This window comes from Acipenser ruthenus, chromosome 23, assembly GCF_902713425.1.
Source record: "Acipenser ruthenus chromosome 23, fAciRut3.2 maternal haplotype, whole genome shotgun sequence".
NCBI lineage: Eukaryota > Metazoa > Chordata > Actinopteri > Acipenseriformes > Acipenseridae > Acipenser > Acipenser ruthenus.
This window is the reverse complement of record NC_081211.1, coordinates 28,057,211-28,077,603: the sequence shown is the minus strand read 5'-3', so window position 1 is coordinate 28,077,603 and position 20,393 is coordinate 28,057,211. Positions and strand designations below refer to the sequence as shown.

The 20,393-nt window shown below is 42.3% G+C and overlaps 2 protein-coding genes across 9 annotated transcripts in view; one reads left to right on the top strand and one right to left on the bottom strand.

Annotated features, from left to right (window-relative positions):
* LOC117413326 (netrin receptor UNC5A-like) overlaps positions 1 to 14,430 on the top strand; it is a 111,271-nt gene extending 96,841 nt beyond the window's left edge. For 3 of the 4 annotated variants that reach the window (XM_058997111.1, XM_058997110.1, XM_058997113.1), the window contains 4 exons: positions 3,814 to 3,963; positions 6,344 to 6,508; positions 9,413 to 9,591; positions 10,441 to 14,430. In XM_058997111.1, coding sequence (XP_058853094.1) covers positions 3,814 to 3,963; positions 6,344 to 6,508; positions 9,413 to 9,591; positions 10,441 to 10,606 — 660 coding nt within the window. In that variant the 3' untranslated portion in view covers positions 10,607 to 14,430. The remainder of the gene's footprint in view (positions 1 to 3,813; positions 3,964 to 6,343; positions 6,509 to 9,412; positions 9,592 to 10,440) is intronic. The other variant, XM_058997112.1, reaches the window with a different exon arrangement.
* Positions 14,431 to 15,047: 617 nt separating this feature from the next.
* LOC117413327 (PDZ and LIM domain protein 7-like) overlaps positions 15,048 to 20,393 on the bottom strand; it is a 34,491-nt gene continuing 29,145 nt past the window's right edge. For all 5 annotated transcript variants that reach the window (XM_058997118.1, XM_034022358.3, XM_034022359.3 and 2 more), the window contains exons 6-11: positions 19,502 to 19,575; positions 18,684 to 18,915; positions 18,175 to 18,355; positions 17,704 to 17,824; positions 17,341 to 17,456; positions 15,048 to 17,120 (exon numbers count right to left, since the gene is read on the bottom strand). In XM_058997118.1, coding sequence (XP_058853101.1) covers positions 17,034 to 17,120; positions 17,341 to 17,456; positions 17,704 to 17,824; positions 18,175 to 18,355; positions 18,684 to 18,915; positions 19,502 to 19,575 — 811 coding nt within the window. In that variant the 3' untranslated portion in view covers positions 15,048 to 17,033. The remainder of the gene's footprint in view (positions 17,121 to 17,340; positions 17,457 to 17,703; positions 17,825 to 18,174; positions 18,356 to 18,683; positions 18,916 to 19,501; positions 19,576 to 20,393) is intronic.

Here is a 20,393-nt window from a genome sequence, read left to right as displayed (position 1 = left end):
ATAATGGAACATATATATATATATATATATATATATATATATATATATATATATATATATATATATATATTTTTTTTTTTTTTTTATGCATGTGCTTTTACTCATATCTACATCCAATGACCAATCAAGGGTCTACTTAGAGGTGCAAACAACAATGTATTTCCTAATTGAATATAGGACAGGTAATGATCAATAATAATCCAGGCAATGAAAGCATTTATTTAAAAAGAAAAGGTGTAGACTCTTCACAAAAGCCCTCAGATACAATAAAACATGCATTATTATACTGTGCATATTAAAAAAATAAATGCATCAAGAAAACTTTATTTCTAAAAACAAGAAGAGTTTTCCATTCGATTCTGACATTTACCATTGCAAAACAAATTCAAAGGAAGAGTTGAAGTCCAGCAAAGCTCAATGAAAGCACATGTTGCAGGGTAGTTAGATGAGGAGTGAGACTCCAAATGTTTAAGTAATCTGTACATTTCTTTCTCTGCAAGGTAGCGCTGCTTTCAAAGCCTAGCACATCATTAACCTCTTTTAGGGCTCAATTCAATGACACTGCCAGACACAGGACGACATGTTATCCAAACACACCACTGCATTCATCTAAAAAAACAATCTGCATTGAAAAGCATGGAAACTTGCTTCTAGCAGGGAGCAGTGGAAACCAGGTGGGGTCATTTCTCAGCTGGGCTGACTGGATACATGATGAGTTAAACACAAGAGCACTGAAAGTTAACTTCAGTTAGGTGTTGTGCAGAGCAATCAAAGCAGCAGTGCAATAGACCAGATCTCTCTCCCAGTCTTATGGATTGCTGGCAAGGCAGAGATGCCTTGCCGCCGTCTAAAAATAAATGTACTTTCCACAAATCATTGTTCCCAACGCACTGCCTCCCCTGAGGTCAGTCATCTCCGTTTCCAACAAAACAAAACAGCTTTTACCTGTTAATACCTTGTCTAAAAGGATAGGTAATGGCTTTTCATCGAGGAGTAGGTGAATTACATTGGGGATTAGCAGAGTGCTCAGAGCCAATTTCTGAATGCTGGGCTTCTGATTTATTGCATTGTCATTAGGAACGAACAGAGACCTTTAAAAGTTTAATTAGAATTAAGAAAACACTGGGAGGAACAATTGACAGCGTTATTGTTTGAGTATTTACAAAAACCATGACAAGCAAAGTTTAACTTTTTTTGCTTTTAAATCCTCTGTGCTTCATTTAGCACAAAGCTTTTCTTCAGATTAAAGAAATGGGCTTCCACTTGGAGACACTGGTACATTAACTTTTTTAAATATTTATTGCATGTGCTCATCATGCAGTTATGTAACCAAGTTATGGAAATAAGACTTACTAATATTAAACCCTAAACTTAAATTCACCAGGAGCAGGAGTAGCATTGTCATAAACACACAGGGTTGATGTGTCATTCATTAATTTTACTGGATGAAGGATGCAAGTTTTCTTCGAGAGGTAGAGAGAGTTTGAGTAGGCTACTGAGCTGTTCAGGAATGCCCCATGAAGAGATCAGTGAATGAAGTTGCCATTACAGCGTGCTGTGTAGAAGTGATGGACAGCAGCTTATACCACCAGGTGTTGGATAGATGTCAGTCACAGATTCCCAGGTCTGTTGGTTGGTGACCCTTGAACCATATACCATGGACTGTGGTGTAGTTTTATAAAGCCAGTGAAATGTTGCCTGGGAAGCAGTGTTGCTTGGTGGCTGGACCACACTCCTAAGCTGAAACTGTAGAGGCAACGAGAGTTGTGTAGGGGTGGCCACAGTAGACCCTTCTACTCCTGGTCTTTGTTCCAAACCTGTTCTAAGTTGTTTAATTGAACCAATGAAAAACCACCCAAACTCTGACGTAGTTCATGATCTCATTTGACCTGTTAAACCTGGAGTGAAATGGCCTTCCATGACCGTGATTGGACACCCCTGTTTTTTATGAGCACCAGTCGTTGAGCTTCACATAAACAAAACCACACATTTATAGCCATAGAATCGGTATACCATTTCACATTTTCATTTATCTGTCTGCAGTTAAGGAGAGCTGTGACTCTAATTGGCCTGCAGGCTGCGCTGTGGCAGCAGTGCAGGTTTTACAAGCGCCAGTTCCTGAGTAGTTCCTCCTCCCTTCATCAGACACTGTATCCCATCAGGGTAGTCTTTCATCTCCTAATTGAGATGGGTGAATATTAATGTTATTGTCTTTGATAAGGAGCGTTTGGGAATCGAGAGTGTTCTGTCTTTGCATTCTCAATATGCAAGGCTCTTTCAGGGCTGATCTCATGAATATTTCAAGTAGGATCAGCTCTAAGCTTGTTTTACAAGAGGCTGCCTCGTGGATCGGAAATGTCACACTTTTTGTTTTGGTTTGTTTTTCTCTTTTTGCTCTGCTGGCCTCGGCCATTGCAGTCGCTCCTCAGTGCAAGTGGAATTTGATCGGGTCTCCGTCTTGATTTGAGGTCTATTCTGTAAGGTTTTCGCGAATCTGATTTTTGCACAAGGGATTAGAAAGAGGATCAAATTGAACGGGAACAAAACTGGATCTTTTTCAGGATGAGTCTGTGTAGGTGTATACCTATAAATACATATTCATTTAAACCTGGTTCTGTTTTATTCAGCAGTGAAACCTATTTTCTAACGCAGAGTAATTTGTCAAACCAATATGTTGAAGTAGTCATTAGTCATCTTATTTGGAACTCTGGCAACTTTCCACTAATGCAATAACTTTGAATAACTGTTACTAAAGTAAGAACCAGGATTCAATTCACTGCAGTTCCTGTTTTATTCTTGTAATAGTTTTCGTTCCTGCAGAGTCAAGTATTGTTTGCATTAGTCTTTGCTGTTGCACAGGAGTTGTTTACTTGTTGTCGAGCAGATGACCTCACCAACAAAACTAGCACCCCCATGATTGAGCGTGGGTGACTGGCGCTGGTGAGGAAGCTTTGTCCAGGTTCATCCTCTAAATACTGTTCTTCACCTGGAAATGCAGTGCACCAAGTAACCTTTGGTCTTCCAACAATCCAGTTTACCAAATGAAGGTTGTTTCTAAGCAGGCAATCCCATCCTCTGAGCTGCTAATTCGTTATCAGAGACCCTACACCTAACCCCCATGTGACTTCGACACCAGAACGTTAATCCCTTTGTCCCGCCAGCGCAGCGTGGTCTTGGCATGCTCACCTGGTTTTTATTTGAGTCCCTCTGTCCTACTTGAAAGGAATCCCTAAGTGTCACACGTCCAACCACAAATCATTCTTTAGTAACACTTCACTGTTTAAATATAAAAAGCCTGACCTTTGTTGCTTTTATCATGAGGCAGTCATGTGATCACGTGTCTCTGCTATATAACCAGTAATTGGACACAAGCACTAAATAGCACTTGGCTCAGGGTAAGATTTACTACATGAATGCATTAGCTTTTAGTCCTTTTAAGCAGTGCCAAATGGAGAAGTGTCTTATCCCGTGGTCATTTGGTAAAACGCCCTCAAAGAAAAAGCAATCAGGCTGCTGCTAATATATTAAAAGCATATTTAATTCCAGGCAGACGTGCGTTCTTTCATCTCAATGAAAAGTGCCTGATTTGGGATTTTGATTGGTGTACAAGTGCAAGGAGATTAAAAACAGGGGATGTTATTTTGTATATTTTCGAGAGTTCTATTTCCAACTTTGTTAAGCTGTAACTTTGGAATTTGTGTTTTGTATTTATAACATCAAACCAACCCAGACACTTCAAAATAAAGTGATTGCTTGATTTTTGTTGTTTGTTGTTTTGGTTTGTTAACTCTCTTGTTTCTGTTATGTGTGCAGGAGGTGATGCAAGTGGAGAGGCAGTTGGGCGGACGCCTCATTGACGAACCTCAGGTCCTTCTCTTTAAAGACAGCTACCACAATCTGCGGCTCTCCATTCATGACATGCCCCTCGCACACTGGAGAAGCAAGCTCCTCGCGGGATACCAGGTACGCTGTCGCCACTCCCGCTGGTGGGAGTGAAAATAGAGGCAACACTGCCTTTAGACTTGGGCAGGAAAGTGTGAGACCCGAATCAGACAAGCAGATTATTTCAGCAGGACCATTTCCATTGGCCAGAGTTAGACAGCTTGACAACTCTTCTCAGGCTGCACAGGCCACACAGTCAGCTCACTCAACCCAAAACACAGCTCTAAAGGCTAGGAAATACATCTTTCAGCTCTGCCTATTCCAAGGCTCAGCTAGGTGTTCAATACTCCCATTCTAGCAGCCACAGGAATACTGGAGAAAAAACATTTACTGTATACAATTGCAGTTAACACATTTTATTTTTTCAAATTAGCCTTGTTACAAATACTACTACTGCAAATTAATAAATAATAATAATAATAATAATAATAATAATAATAATAATAATAATAATAATAATAATAATAATAATTTGTTATATAAGTGAACAAAAGTTATTGTATTTCTTGCTCTTATTGTATTACTTGTATTGTAACACTTGAAATGTATTTGCTTACGATTGTAAGTCGCCCTGGATAAGGGCGTCTGCTAAGAAATAAATAATAATAATAATAATAATAATAATAATAATAATAATAATTTGTTATATAAGTACACTATCTAAATTGTTTGTAATTATTGAAAACATTTCGTTCTTTTTTAAAAAACAAAATGACAGGGAACGCAAATTATTAAAACAGTCTTTATTTAAAACTTAGAACATAACATAAACGCAAAACGTAAAACGCAATTGTGTAACAGATCAACTATAATCGAAAAGTGCAGATATATGTATTTATTTTGTGTTTCCGCTCAGAGTGCACTCTGGATTTGAGTTTCGCCCCACAACACTATGACAGCTCTGCTTCCTTGCTCTCTCCAGTTCACGCTGCGGTTGTCAGAAACAAACACAAAAAAAAAAACATTTGTAAAAAATATATATATATATGTGTACAATCAAAATATTTATTTAAATAACAATAAAAACAAACAAAAAGACAGTGTGTTAAAGGGTGTTTGAAACTAAACCAATAACTAAGTGGTTTACAATAAAATAACTGGGAAAAACACAATCCAGGATAGTTTTTGTATAGAATTATTTTTGATAGCATTTTTTAAAATAATTCTTACCGATATACTCAAATATTACACTTTTGTTTCTTTGATGTCCACCGGCGTCTGCCCCTGTTTAACAAAGCAAAAAACTTATCGTCAAAAGTTTACATAGCTCAATGTATGGACAACTTAATAATAAAACGTAGATATTTACAAATACTCCCCAATATAAACAGTTAATAAATTCAAATATTCAGGACGCTTGTGTCTCAAGTCGTTCTTCTCTGTTTGTGACGCTGCAACGGCACTGCAGCTTCTTCCTGTTTAGATTCTGTGGGGGAGGAGCCGAGTGGCACTCACGTCATGCGTGAGCCGTCCTAAAGTCCGGTGAGTTTACACTGCCTTTCGGACCGACCTAAGCTGGCACTGAGCCACGTCTTTAGTTGGCCGTTTTTAGGACAGCTGAGAGTCGGCCCTGTGCGTTTACACTGCAGAAAAAAGACCTGAGACGGCCCAAAGCCGTCCTGAAAACGGCCAGTGTAAACGCACCATTAATTGACTTGAAAGTGTTGTTTGTCTCTTGGCACTTATTTAAAAAGCCAGATTTAGCTAAGACAGTCCCAACAGCTCCCCCTGTTGACTACACCCTGTCAGCGCAAACCTACTCCTAACATTTCCTCCTAATGTTTTCCCTTTCAAATTAATGAGGAGAATAAAGAGTAATGAATGGCAAATAAAGTAGAGAAGTTCTTTGTTTGTTTTCCTTCTTAATAACCTTTTTAAAGAGACTCTTAATTCTCATTTATATAAGCAAACCAATTAACTTTTCATTTAAATGACTTGCCTATTATAGTAGGCAAAGTGAATTTGAGTTGAGGGAATAATGCAATAAAAGGTGAACTATCTAAGAGGCTGGTTTGGGGATTGCAGTGGTCTCATAATTTGATTTCAGAGCATTTTTTTTAATGCTAAACTAAGATCTGGGCCAAATTTACTGTGCAAGTGCTGTATTCTAACTTGTGAAGGTAAATTCTTAACGTTATGGGAGCTGTGCACGCCTCTTTCCAGCATAAATTAGGTTGAAATTACATAGATGGACTTATTCAAACACATGGCAGTTATCAAGTAAAATATTGCTGTCAAGCCTGGAGCCAATGGCAATTAGTTGCATTATATTGGCACTTTAAAAAAAATGGATAGCCATTCCAACGGCTATCTCTAGTAACAGTGTGGGAAAGCAATGTGCTGCTGAATGGTATGAATCCTAATTAGTATGCCTGTCCTGTGATTGGTTGTCTCGCTTCAGGAAATCCCATTTTATCACATCTGGAGCGGCTCTCAGCGGAGTCTGCACTGCACCTTCACGCTGGAGCGGATCAGCCTGAGCACGTGCGAGCTGGCCTGCAGGCTCTGTGTGTGGCAGGTGGAGGGGGAGGGGCAGAGCTTCAGCATCAACTTCAACATCGCCAAGGTGGGTGAGGGCGCCCCCGAGTGGCCCGGAAGAGTAACTCCCACCGCCATGCCTTCCCGGTGTGAAACGACGCTGCGAGATTTAATTAACACGGGACATTATTTAGCAGCGTAAAAAAATGTAAGAGTTGTAATGAATCTGGGTAGTGATGAAGGCACTGAACTGAAACCCTATTTAGCAAAGGGCCCAAGGGCAAATGAAAATGACCTGAAAGGAATACAAAATCGTGGCACAAAAGTAGCGAGAATTGCCTTTGAAGGGACTCAATAAGAAAATGACTCGTAAGAGTCTTTGGGAGAGTCTGTGAGCAGCACTTCTCATCTGACATGGGCAGGGATAGAGCTGGCACCGTCCATTTTGAAGGGATTGAGCTGGCACTGTCCATTCTGAAGGGATTGAGCTGGCACCGTCCATTCTGAAGGGATAGAGCTGGCACCGTCCATTCTGAAGGGACAGAGCTGGCACCGTCCATTCTGAAGGGACAGAGCTGGCACCGTCCATTCTGAAGGGACTGAGCTGGCACCGTCCATTCTGAAGGGACTGAGCTGGCACCGTCCATTCTGAAGGGATAGAGCTGGCACCGTCCATTCTGAAGGGATTGAGCTGGCACCGTCCATTCTGAAGGGATAGAGCTGGCACCGTCCATTCTGAAGTGATAGAGCTGGCACCATCCATTCTGAAGCTCTGTTGGTTGTTTCATTAAATTGAAGACATTGCAGGTGAGGTGTCAACACTGAGGCTGGGACGTGTTGGATTTCAGTAAATCACCAGCACAGCCTTCACCAAGACTTCATTGTGAATTGTCTGGGTGAATCGGGATTGAAACTCAGTAACACGTCGGGAGATGTGTCTGGTGTGGAAGAGCCTTTAGTTTAGAGGAAGCTGAAGCTGGAACTGAATGGAAGAGCTTTACAAAGCATTAAATAAGAGCCTGGATTGAGCGGGGGCTGGAGACTCCCATCACGAAATGGTGTGTCTTAGTGCTTATAGCTGAGGGCATCGGATTCTGGAGACCTTGTTTCTATTTCCACTGTGCAGGCTGAAATATCCATGGGAATCTCTGCCCTTTTTAGAACATCAATTCAGGATCAATATGCAACAAAGAGTCATTTAATGAAAGTAATATATTTACTGATAAAGTGCAGCCCTTGCAGCGTCAGCAAAGGCTGAGCCCCGAACGAGGTGTGTGCCGAGGGCGACTCGCCTCCACGGAGACTCCGTGACAATCAGTCTCGATCACAGCTACGATTTTTCTTATTTCTTTTTATCTTCAGGAACAAAATCAGAAAAGAAAGCTAGTGGCGAGAAAATGGCACCTAATCAAGAACTGCCATTTTTACAAATTTTTACTGCTGTATTACTGACTCCCAGTAATACAGCAGTGTTGGGAGGAGTAACAGACCTCCTGTATTGACCGGGAATCCCAGCCAGGTCCATGAGCCAATCGATTGTTAGAACAGATACATGCTATCAAACTGCCATTGAAGGAGCACAATGCAATCCAGCCAAAGCTGTGGATCCAATCCCGTTTGCCTGAGTAGAGCTCTAGCCTGCAAACTGTTCCCAGGCTGTTTAAGAGCAGAGGTTGTGTTTGAGTGTAGCCTTGTGCTGTACCTGAGTAAGCCAACCCAGTTGTGTATATGTGTATATGTGTGTATATATATATATATATATATATATATATATATATATATATATATATATATATATATGTAATGTATGTGTGTGTGTGTGTGTGTGTGTGTATGTATGTATATATGTATGTGTACATTTCCTTTGGTAAAAAGTCCTGGCAAGGGTTGACTGTCAGGAAGCCCACACTAGTGTTGTATTAAAGGGCAGCAGAACAGTGATGCAGAAGTAACCAGTAATGCGTACTGAAGCTCGCAGTGTGTGCAAAGCACCCGTCTAGACGATGCTCAACCTGGGGAAGCTGCACCCTTCAGGAGCCATCAGCCCTGCTGCACTCCGATACTGCCAGCGGCTGTTTGCGTTTTCATGTGACACGTTTATCAAGGCCAGGACCCATTGATTTACATCAGCTCTTTACAAAGAAAAAAAAAACCTTTCCGGGATGCAAGCCGCCTCAGATTGAAGCTGCCGACTGCCTACCTGCTCCAATCGATAATATTATGCCTGGCAGGGCTACAGTCCCATCGCATTCACTTCCCTGGGTTCATTAGGACGAGCTCTTCAACCTTACCGAGTTTCAAATCAATGTCTTTTTAATTCATTCATTCATTTATTTATTTTACTACCGTGGCTGGAAACTTAATTTCCTTCAGGCTGCAGAATTTAAAAAAATAAGTAAAAAGTTTGTGAAGTTTATTTGTTTTCTGCAATATCCCATTTCTCCTTTCTCCTACCAAGGATTGATTTGGCTGTTTGAAAAGCTACGGTCTGAAGGGCACAGTAGAGTACACAGGGGGGCTTATGGGGGTACTGCTTCAAAACTTGACACATGTAGCTCTATAACTCTTTGCAGTTAGTGACGTTCTGCACGAAGTTGAGTAGGACAACACACTGAGATCTGAATGCCCCCCTCCTGCTGGTTCACTGAGAACAGGACTATCAAGTGTCCTATTTCTCTTCTCCTCTCCTCTCCTCTCCTCTCCTCTCCTCTCCTCTCCTCTCCTCTCCTCTCCTCTCTCCACTTCCTCCTGTATCTCAATGCTCCTCTCTCCTCTCTCCTCTCCCTCCTGTATCTCAACCCTCCTCTGTCTCTTCTCTCCTCTCTCCTCTCCCTCCTCTTCTCCCCTTTCCCTCCTCTCCTCTCCCCTCTCTCTCCTCTCCCCTCTCTCTCCTCTCTCCTCTCCCTCCTCTCTCCTCTCTCTACCCTCCTCTCCCTCCTCTTCCTCCTGTATCTCAACCCTCCTCTCCCTCCTCATTCCTCTCCCTCTGCAGGACAGCAGGCCCCTGGACTCAGAGTTCCTATGCTCAGACAGCAGTGCCCCAGCGCTCGCCGGCCCCAGCGCCTTCCAGATCCCCTACCTGATCCGACAGAAGATCTGCAGCAGCCTGGATGCCCCCTGCCCGCGCGGCGTTGATTGGAGGCTGCTGGCACAGCGACTGCAGCTTGACAGGTAGGGCTGCACCCACCCCCTCTCACCTGCCCTATTCATTTATTCACCTATACAGACTAGAGAAGAGTAATCAGGGTTTGATGTGTTCTGTACAGTGGCGTATCCAGACACAGGCACTTTTATCTCATCTGTCAGTGCATTTCCGTCTCTCTAGTGTCCCCTTGTCATGATTTAAAGAGGGCTTGTAGTTTGATTTCAGTTGTATAGACCCCATTGTATCATCCAGCCAGCGCTGACAGTCTCAGTGCATTGAATTCCAGGGCGCCTCCAGATTTAGTGAGGAGCAGGGAAGGGATTGCTTGTTAAGAGTGCTTGGTGTAGAAATTCAGCTTGCAGAGATGCCTCTTCAGCGCTGCTGAGAATCTAATGAAATGACTGGGGAGGTGGAGGGGAGCCATTAGAAAAGCCATTAGACCCAACAAGCCGTCCCAGCTGAACCATTCGTCTTCCATTTGTCAAAGCAGACTTTGCAGAGCTGCCCTGGATTTTGATCTAGTGACCGAACACTGATGAGAAATACAGAAAATTAAGAATGCCGTCCTATTGGATGGAGGCTAACATCACTCTTGTTCCAGCGACAGTGGTCCTAACATAGGGTTACCATATGACTCCACGTATACCTAGGACAGTTTGAGACAGTTCAGGCTTTTCAACTCACACCCCCAATGCATTCTGGTAAGTGTAGTCCTACTGTGAAAGGTACCCGTGACAGGTAAAACGTACCAGGATGCCTTGCGATGTGAGTTGAAAAGCCTGAACTGTCCCAAACTATCCTAGTGTACATGGAGTCACATGGTAACCCTATCCTAACATATCTCTCTCTTTGCGGTTCCTCTTCCTCCCTGGCAGGCACCTAAACTTCTTTGCGTCGAAAGCCAGCCCCACGTCGGCGATCCTGGATCTGTGGGAGTCCCAGCACTTCCACAGAGGCAACCTGAACCAGTTGGCAGGTGTGATGGCAGAGATCGGCAAGCAGGAGGCCATGATCTTCCTGGTGACGGACGGGGAGTGCTAGTGCCTGTGGAGTGAGGGAGAGGGCAGCGAGTGAGTGCGTGAGTGCTAGTGAAGGAGAGGGCAGCGAGTGAGTGCGTGTGTGAGTGCTAGTGAAGGAGAGGGAAGCGAGTGCGTGTGTGACTGCTAGTGAGGGAGGGGGCTGTGAGTGCTTGTGTGTGTGCATGTGAACAGTGTAGGGTTTCACCTGGTCAGTCCTAGAACAGGTTTCCTCCTGTGTCTGGGCAGGACAGATGGACGGCCAAAGTTGGTCAGTACTGGTATCACTTGCCATGAACAAAAACATTGAATCGAGGGAACTCCTTCGCGTTGCCACATTTACAAAATGAATATTTCAATCTGTGACTGTGTGACTCTACTTGTGGACTGCTGATCAACTACAGCATATGTATTTTATAATGTGTAATTTTTTTAATAATTTATTATTTGGTACTTTTTTGGAGCTACTTTTTGAAAAAGCTTTAATATAAGCAGCTCAAATCAGATTGTTCCGCCCCCAGACCTGTACCTGCAAAATTGTCGATTTTAATCAATCAAGGGGGTCTCTACCAGCCAGGAGAGCTGGAGAGTGAGGTGAGCCTTCACTCACAAGATCCTGAACAGCACCACCTTATGTCAAGTCAGTGGAACAGTGTTAGTGTACATTCTTGGTGACCTTTTATTATGTTGCCTCCATGGATCTGTCCTGGAGAATTGTAAACCGGTGCTGCTTCTCAGGGTCTGTCGTGGGTGCTCCAGAGATCCCCAAGCGGTGTGGTTAATTTAATCAAGAGGACATTGTATTTAGTTATGGATTCATAATTCCAACTGTATTTAACATAGGATATCCTAGTAGACTGTTATCGCCCATCACATTTTCCAATGGAGTCTATGCAGCTGCATGGCAGACATTGGGAAAACAGAAACAGGAAATGGGTCGGCCAAACCATTCTAACAATGTGTTTTGTCTCCATTTAACTGGGAGGGGTTCAGTTATGAAGCTGAGGCCGTATGTGATTTGATCTGGCTGCGAGCCCCGGACAGCAGGCACCGTCATCTTTATACATTCACTAATGGGACTGGAGCAAAACTTTTACATTTCTCCTGTGCGTTCAGTTGGTGGTTTTAAAAGGGCATCTCACTAGGTAGGCTTAACCAGATTGTTTTCAAGTGGATACAGCACTGAGGAATCTATTTTTTGTGATTTGGCCATGCTTAGCTGGATTGGGTCAGGTTTAGGGTTAAGGCTAGGATTAACCATAACCCTAACCCTGTTCCATGGCGCTGTTCAAACTGACTTCCACGTGTAGGAGCACACGTCCCAAACACACTGCTTTTAAGTTCTGTTTTATTCAAATGATATTTACTGTGTGTGTGTACCATGCAGCTGGAATGTGGTTGAATGTCACCATAGAACTGGGTCACAAAGCAGTGCTGTATTTTATTATTTTAATCCACCCCTCGTGGATCATTTGTGTGGAGACAAAAAAACATTCCTTTCCTTTCCAGTAAACAACAAAAAAAATGATTTTGTTTCTCTTAGTCTGTACCGATACAGACGATATCGAGGCGTGTCCATCTTTGAACGGTTTCTCTTCAGTAAAGAGCTGCTTGGCAGCTTGTTTTTTTTCTTTTCTTTTGTACAATATTACACAGCATAGCGCAGACGAGATGCTTGTCAAGGACCGCTGTGGTGATCTGAGGCACAGGCAGTTCCAGTGATTGCTGGGGTGAGGAGGAGAAAGTCTGTTTCCCTTTAATAAACAGCAAAACAAATCCAGTAGGAGTGGCATGCCTTAACTCTTAAATGCAAAGAAATCGCAGTTTTGCCACCAGAACGACACTGGCATAAAACCCAGATCTCTATTTTAAGGAGGATATTATAAAGAGATCACATGCCCCCAGTCGCACAGTTAGTCAGAAGAACAGTAATCATGCAGCTAGGATACCTTGATGATGTGTTACTGCAGGAGGAGAAAGGCAGAGGTTGGTAGGACAGACTGACTTTCTTCACGGCAGATTTTGAAGAAATGAAGGCCTCCTGGTCCAAAGATACATGTTTCAACCATTAATTCAGTTTGGCTTTATATTACCTCCCAGGTGTACATACACAGGGAGGCTGTATTTACAATACAAACACGCAGGGCCTGGCCAAAATGAGCAGCCAAAGTGTTTAGCTGACGCCTGTGCTAACAGATGCACAACCTGCTGCTTCTGGTTAGGTAGTTACAAAGGATGTTTAATGTATGCTTTTATGATTGCAAATTAAAACATAACATTTTTTTATTTTTGGTTTTTAGTCTCACAAAACACACAGATGTCCTGCTGAATATATGAAATATTTACTTTTTAATCTGTTGTTTTTTTTAAACTCAGAATCATCTCTAGTTCCATTTTTACTGACGCTGCAGCTGTCAGAACTACAAACTGTTTTATCCTGGATATAAAACCCATTGCAAACACAGGGTGGGGCATCCATAGCCAGTTCATTTCTTTCTATTCTGACATTGCTGTACCTTTTTAACTTCATTTGTAATAGTGCAGTCAGACAGTTAGGAAAACAGATTGCCCCCATAAAACAAATGATTTGTTTTTTCACAGAAAGCGTTCGTGTTTGAGTTGAGCAATGAGAAGGCAAGCCATCGCTAATGAATGTTTACAGACCAGGCGGCTGATGACAGCATTTACTCTCCCTGCATACAAACACAGAGCTGATGAAACAAAGAGTGCAAAGTGTGTCACCCAGCCTCCGTGTGCTGTGATTCATTCTGCTCTTCAGTCTGGCATGGGGCACTTGCAGAGACAGTAGCTTCAAATGCAATCTTATGTATTTATTGTTTCTGTTATAGTTGCAGTCATTCTGTGTGGTTCTTATTGCAGATATTACATTTGATGGCTTTTTGTTGTTTTGTTTTATGATCTTGTAGGGCTGCTCTTCAGTTTCGGTTGCTAGACCAGCACATATTAGTAAGTGCCTACACTCTCCAACACATAGCCGTGTATTTACACAATTAACATGTTATGTGTACAGCCCAGACCATGTAGCCAATATCACACACAGACTATTTTCTAATAGAATTATTACCATTACTGGGTGCTACCTCCCGGATCAGTTTCCCAAACATCCCAAAAAATAGATCTTCTACTCCATCATCATCATCGTCAATATAATCGTAGATCAAATTTCCATTCTTTATTAAAAATGACCGGTTACTTGTATTCAAATTAGATCTTTGCTAGATTACTTCTATAAAGACATTTGGTCTACTCTACTGTATGTAAAACGTGTCTATGGTAGACAAACAGAAAAGAGCAGCTCCTAAATTCAGATGAAAGATTATTTTTATATATATATATATATATATATATATACACACACACACACACACACACACACACAGTCACTGCAGTAAGACCCATTCAGAATGATTGTGAAAATGTAGTTAAAAACAATTAAATATAATAATGTAATTTGAAGCTATTTTGGGGGGCTTCTACTCAACCTTGCGTTACGGTAAACTGGCCTGAGTTTGAAACTAGTGTGAAAACCACAATCATTATAAACATCTTGTTTGCAGATAGGAGCAATTCAATGTCTGAAATGGAAGCGGGCAGACTTTGCCCTCGCTTTAGAAACCAGCCCCCTTTCTGTCATTGTTTTTATCTGCCACGCTGTACGGAGACAGCCGAGCAAAACTAAGAATACACAGAATAAACAACATCTATCTTCTGTTAGAAAGAGCGTTTCAGTTCTATCAGTGACATCATTCTCAAACCCTCTCGTCTGCTCAGTGTACAGAGTGTGAAAAAGCTGCACCGTGTTTGAGTAGTGTTATACTTTTTTTTTTTTTTTTTTTTTTTTTAAAAAAGGAAAATTAAGAAATAAAAATTCTGGTATTTGTAAATGTCATTTCTAATGTTTTTCTCTTGCCTTCATGTGATTCAGAAATGCTGTATTTATGAAATGCCACAGCGCTTATGCAATTGTACTATTCAGATTTTTTTTCTTCTGTCAATGTAAATTACATGTTGTCAAAAACTATGGATTTGTGGGTAGAATTTTGAAAATTCGTTTCTAAGTGCATTCAAGTATTTACTTGGCCTTATGTATATATTTATTCAATTTCTGAAAGGTATGTATAGTAATTTAAACTGAAATGGATGTAAATAAATTATATATTGTTAAACACTGTGCTGAGTTATCCAATATGTTCATGCATACCAGCAGAAATATTCAGTAACACCCCTTGTCTCTGTAAAAGCTAGTTATTCATTTTCCAGCTGGATTATTACATAGAGAACGGGTTTAGAATGCCAGTTTGCCAATATTGTTCTGTACGATGAATGTTGTAACAGTAACTATTCATCAGTAATATATTTGCATGTGTAAATATCCAAAGGATTACTTTAATGTACACAAATACATTTTTTTAAACACAGGTCATAAAGATAAGACACATGTAGGATACTGTGCTTTGTGTAATTTTATTGACGAGCATCTTAAATGTAACATTCTCTATCAAAACTTTTCTATTTTAACATTGAGGCCTGCAATAGAATTATATGAATACAGCAGTTTGAAACTTTTTTTTTTTTTTTTTTTAAGAAAATGCATATGTATACAATATAAAAGCATAAAAAAGGCACAAACATAACAGATAGATTAATATTTTTATAAGAAAAATAAACGAACACACACAAGCATACAACAGCAAATGGTAGAGGCTATTCTGTGGGCACAAGAATCGAAACAGTAAGACCGTCCCGTTTCTTTGGCGCAAGCAGGAATTCTCTTTTCCAAACATGCAACCCTGTCAAAAGCTAAGCACCTTTCCTCCCTGAACCTGGCATAAATAAGAATGCTTACTTGTAAACACAAAGTTTCAGAATCCCACTCAGACCCACATTCCATTACACAGCAAATCGCCCGCTCCACAATTTCACACCAGCAAGCGCAGCTCGAGGTCCCTAGTCCAGACAAGACCAGGGATAAATACAAATACTCCTGTCTGTTTAAACACTTCAGTAGGAATGCCTGCTTGCTCTTTGCACAGCTCTGACAGCACGTGATCATGGCTAGTAATCCAAATAAGAGTCGACTGGCACTTGCACAACATTGTTATTCCATACACAGCGGTGTGTGAAAGCAGTGGTGGCACGAGACAGGATTTGTTAGGAGACCTGGGTCTGCGATCATAGTAGTACAGCACGGTTTTCAGACAGTCTCTGAAGTGACATCCTTAGTTTTCCAAACCCCATTTTGTACCACGATCTATGTATCTGAGGCAGTGACCTACGAACCTTAACAGAGGCAGGTACAGAAGCACATTAAAGAGGTAAAACACTGCTGTCTGGTTTCCTTAGGTAAGGAAGTTCAAGACTAATGCTTATCTGGCTCTGAAACCAGCCGTTGCAATGAAAGTGAAGTCCATCCTAAAGACAGACATGGAAACTGAACTGTTCCCTCACACACCAACAGAGTGGTTCCTCTCGGGCAGGTCTGAGACATGGAAGAAAGCACTGCCCCTTCATATACACGGCTCTGAACCACTGAAGAGATATCACGAGGTGACATATTAAATGCTCACTGTTTTGGAGCAGTGTATGCAGTATGATACACCATCAGAGAATCTTTCACATGCAACTGCATTGCTGATATCTGTAAACACCATTACAGTACATTAATATATAAAAAATACAAAATAGTTATAATCATTTTACAATACTCTTTGTAATAGGTTTAGTTGTTTTTGTATCCCTTTTTCACAACCCTGGTGATTTTGATACAATGAACTAAAGCTGGACCGCCAGTCCTGTAATCCTGTTTAAACCGGTTGAGAACTGGCTCACTCAGAGCGTTGTTTCTATGACAGCATGACCCTGTAAAAGCTGAAAAGGACGAGTACAGTAGCAGCAGCAGTAGTAGTAGTAACAGATATCCCCCCCCCCCCTTTTTACAGAAATGCAGCCTCTGTACAATCCAAGCATGCTAATTCTCAAAGGGTTAAAGCAAATCAAGGACTCAGGAGCTGTGCGGGTAGCCTCGCCCTTGAACTCACCCTTCCTAGACACACGTGTGAATACTGGAATAAACACTTGAAAAAGAACGGATGTTAACTTGCAGCATGCGTGGAGCTGGAAATCTGTAGCATCTCAACTAGCTTGCCCTTATAAAAACTGCTGAAAAGACAGAGCCCTCCTTGCGAGAACATCCACTGGTAACAGCTGCCTACACAGCCTTCCACAGGAAGTTGTTTTTGTGGTGGATACCGGAAGCCCAGCTCACGTCTCAAGGCTTGGGAGGGAGGGAGAGTTGAAGCAGGAAAAGGGTGTTAGTGTAGCTTTGTCTGGGGTTGTGGTTTTTTTCTGTGCAGTGTTCAGCTTGAGTGTGAGTGTGAGTGTGAGTGTGTGTGTGTGAGTGTGTGAGTGTGTGAGTGTGTGTGAGTCTCAGATCAGACATGTGAAAACGCGTGGGTCTTGCACAAGGGCTTGTCCTTCTTCGAATAAAAGGTCTTCCCTTCCAAGTTAATCTGGCAGATCTGGGAAAACAAAAAAGACAAGAGAAAAGAAAACTGAATTTCATAGCACAGGATATTTTATTACAATGCAGCCCCTTTAATAAATACTTTATGGACGGGTCATTTGCCATAACAACATTCATTGTAATGGGGTTCAACAAACAGCATGAGATTGCCTCCGTGACCTTGAACGTCTATCTTCCTACAAACACACTGAAGAGAAGCAGCCTGCAGGACTCACAGCGCAGACGAAGCAGGTGTCATGCCAGCTCGTGCCCAGCGCCTCCAGGAAGCGGTCTCCAGCGTCGATCTTGAAGTCACAGCCACTGCATTTAGTACCAAACATCTTGTCGTAGTCTGCAAGTCAAAGGATTTTTTTTTTTTTTTTTTACTTTATAAAAATGTCCCAAATTTACAAAAATACAGGCATTAAGAAAAGGCAAAATAAAACAGAAGACTGGCAGGCCGCTTGGGTGATAACAGTAGCTGTCTGAAGTCTTTAGATACCAGCCGGCTTCTATGCACTCTCTTGTGCTGTCGTAAAGACTACGAAGCGGAGTTTATCATTACACGGAGCCTGAGCTGGCAGAAGGCTGTGACTCACCTGTCTCACAGTAGGGCTCCCCCTCCTCCATGTAAAAGGCTTTGTTCCTGATCGGGGCCTTACAGGCAGCGCATACAAAGCACTGCACGTGCCAGGTCATCTTCAGGGCATGCATGATCTCCTGCAAACAAGCACACGTTACAGCACAGACATACTGGCAGAGAGAAGGGGCAGTTCAGTCAATTGCAGCCCCACAGATGATTGCATGCATCTAGGGTTAAAAGAGGTTCCCAACACCCCTTCTGAATTTCATATCCCCATTTATTTTCTGGGTCCAGGTCTGTTGTTGCTCATTCACGCTTCTTGCACTGTCACGGGAACATGAGATGGGATATCAAGACAAAAAATAGTCACCAGGTTACCACTGATGGATCTGCAACCAAAGATCTCCTGGATCAGTAGTTTTATACACACACACACACACACACAGATAGGCTGATGAACTCTTAATGAACTGGGGTGTGCACTCACTCCAGCAATCGTCTTCTTGCACTTGGCACAGTTGGGTGCGTAGCGGCTGTCGTAGCACTTGGTGCAGTAGATGGAGCCTCTCTCCTCGAAGAAGCCTCCCTCTTCCAGCACCACCTTGCACTGGCAGCAAGTGAACTCCTCGGGGTGCCAGGAGCGGCCCAGTGCCACCAGGTATCGGCCTCTGAACAGGAACCCAGACAAAAGAGAGACAGCGACAGTCAGTGGAGACTGCATGACATGGGATCCTGAACCTAGAACTCTGGTTACACTACAATATTGAACAGAGACTTGGTTTTATTTTTTCATTTTTTATATATATATATATATATATATATATATAAATATATATATATATATATATATTTCATAGTGGCCCATCATCACAAAGCACCTACATATAGAAACACACTGTTGACATGAAGGCTGAGTAGCATGAACTGCCAGTCCCCTGGATCTCTACAGATCAGCCTGAGAGGCAGGGCAGCGACAGGCTTGTCTGAGGGCCATACCTGATGATCTTGTTGCAGTGCCCGCACACCGGGGTCCTTCCACTGCCCTCGGGAGCCTGCTGCGCTGCCTGCATGATGGAGCTGCGGTTCTGCACTGGCGTGGGCTGGGCCGGCTGGCTGTGCTGGGTCAGCACTGTGCTGGTCTTGTCGGGACGGTAGCGGTCAGCGAAGCCTGGATCGGTTATCCAAGGAGGACGATATGAGGGGGTTGAGGAAGGAGCGGGAGCCCTGGCTGAGGGGGAGAGAGGGATAGGGGCATGTATATATTAGGTAGGGCTTGGAAAGGTCTTGCCACACTGGTGGGTTTCAAAGGGGTTTGAATCCTATTGTTTATGCCCAGTACAAGTTTTTCAGATGAACAGACTATTATTTATTTATTTATTTTTTTACATTGAAACGTCCATATAAATAGCATTAGATGTGTGTACGACAAGGCTATGAGCCAGTTTCACAAACTCTGATCAGCACCAATCTGGGACTGACTAGAAAAAGTGTTCACTGAAGAAGGCACTAGCCAAAACATTTGTCCACTGGACTTCATTTCTTACAGTTTTACCTTAGAATTGTTATTGAGTGTTTTCCATTTATGATATTACTTCAGGTAAGGTTGTCCATGATTAGTGTCTCCGACTCTGTGAAACCAGCTGTATGTCACGGTCCATTCGCATGCAGAGAGGTCTTGTGTTTTACATTCTGCTGCTTGCAATAATGATCTAACTTCAATAAGCCCGTGAGGTGTAGCCGAGTCTTGTGCAAACAGAGTAGACATGTTATTGATCTCCTGTAATGCACGCGTCTCGCTGTTCAGTGCCTCTTACCCAGACCGCCATGGGGTTTGTCAACCGCTGCCGCAGTGGATGCCGTCTTGGCAGCAGACTGATTCACTTCGTGGCTGTGAATAAAAACCGAAAAGAATATCACTTCACGTGCCACCAATGGCTTTATATTGTACTGTAAAACGCCAGCTAAATCAGGCAACGCGGGCGCACCAATAATTATCACATCAATTATCATGTTCCATCAAGTTTCCTGTCTAGTACAGAAAAATCAAAGACAAACGCAGTGGCTGATAATTAAACTCTGTTGAATCTATCACAATGTCAGAAACCAAATGGCACTGGAAGCCTGCACTCGGTTCATTAAGAATTGGTTGGTGTGGAGCTCGCTGTTCTTGACAGACAGGCTCCCTCCTCAAAGCAAACTTTTCTTGCAGCCACCTGCTTAGTTAACTTTATTCACTGTATGTGTGTAACTTTATAAAAATGTGCAGAGGTGAAAAAGCACTTACCTCACAATGACACCAGCATCCACACAATACCACAACACAGCAAGTCACTTAGTCTGTGCACAGACCTGAGAAACATTGCTTATATTGAACTGCTCCAATTCTTAAGGATCATGTTTCAGTCCTCACGTGTACCTGTCACTGGTTTATTGTCAAATAAAGCCATGGAACACTGCACTGCCTCTCAGAAGCACAAACCTGCTCCTACTTGTCACGTGATATTTCCACATTACTGCAGATTTGAAAATAATGTGGTTGGTTTTGGGCGATTGCTTTCATTCTCCTTCTGGCACATGGAAAGTTACAGTCTGATAGGAGGCTCTGCTTGTTTTTCAGTGCCAGTTTGTAATGGATTTGTTTCTGAAATCCGCGGTAAGCCTAATCGCATGCAGAGCCCTGCTTCATCCTCCCCAACAGCTAACAAA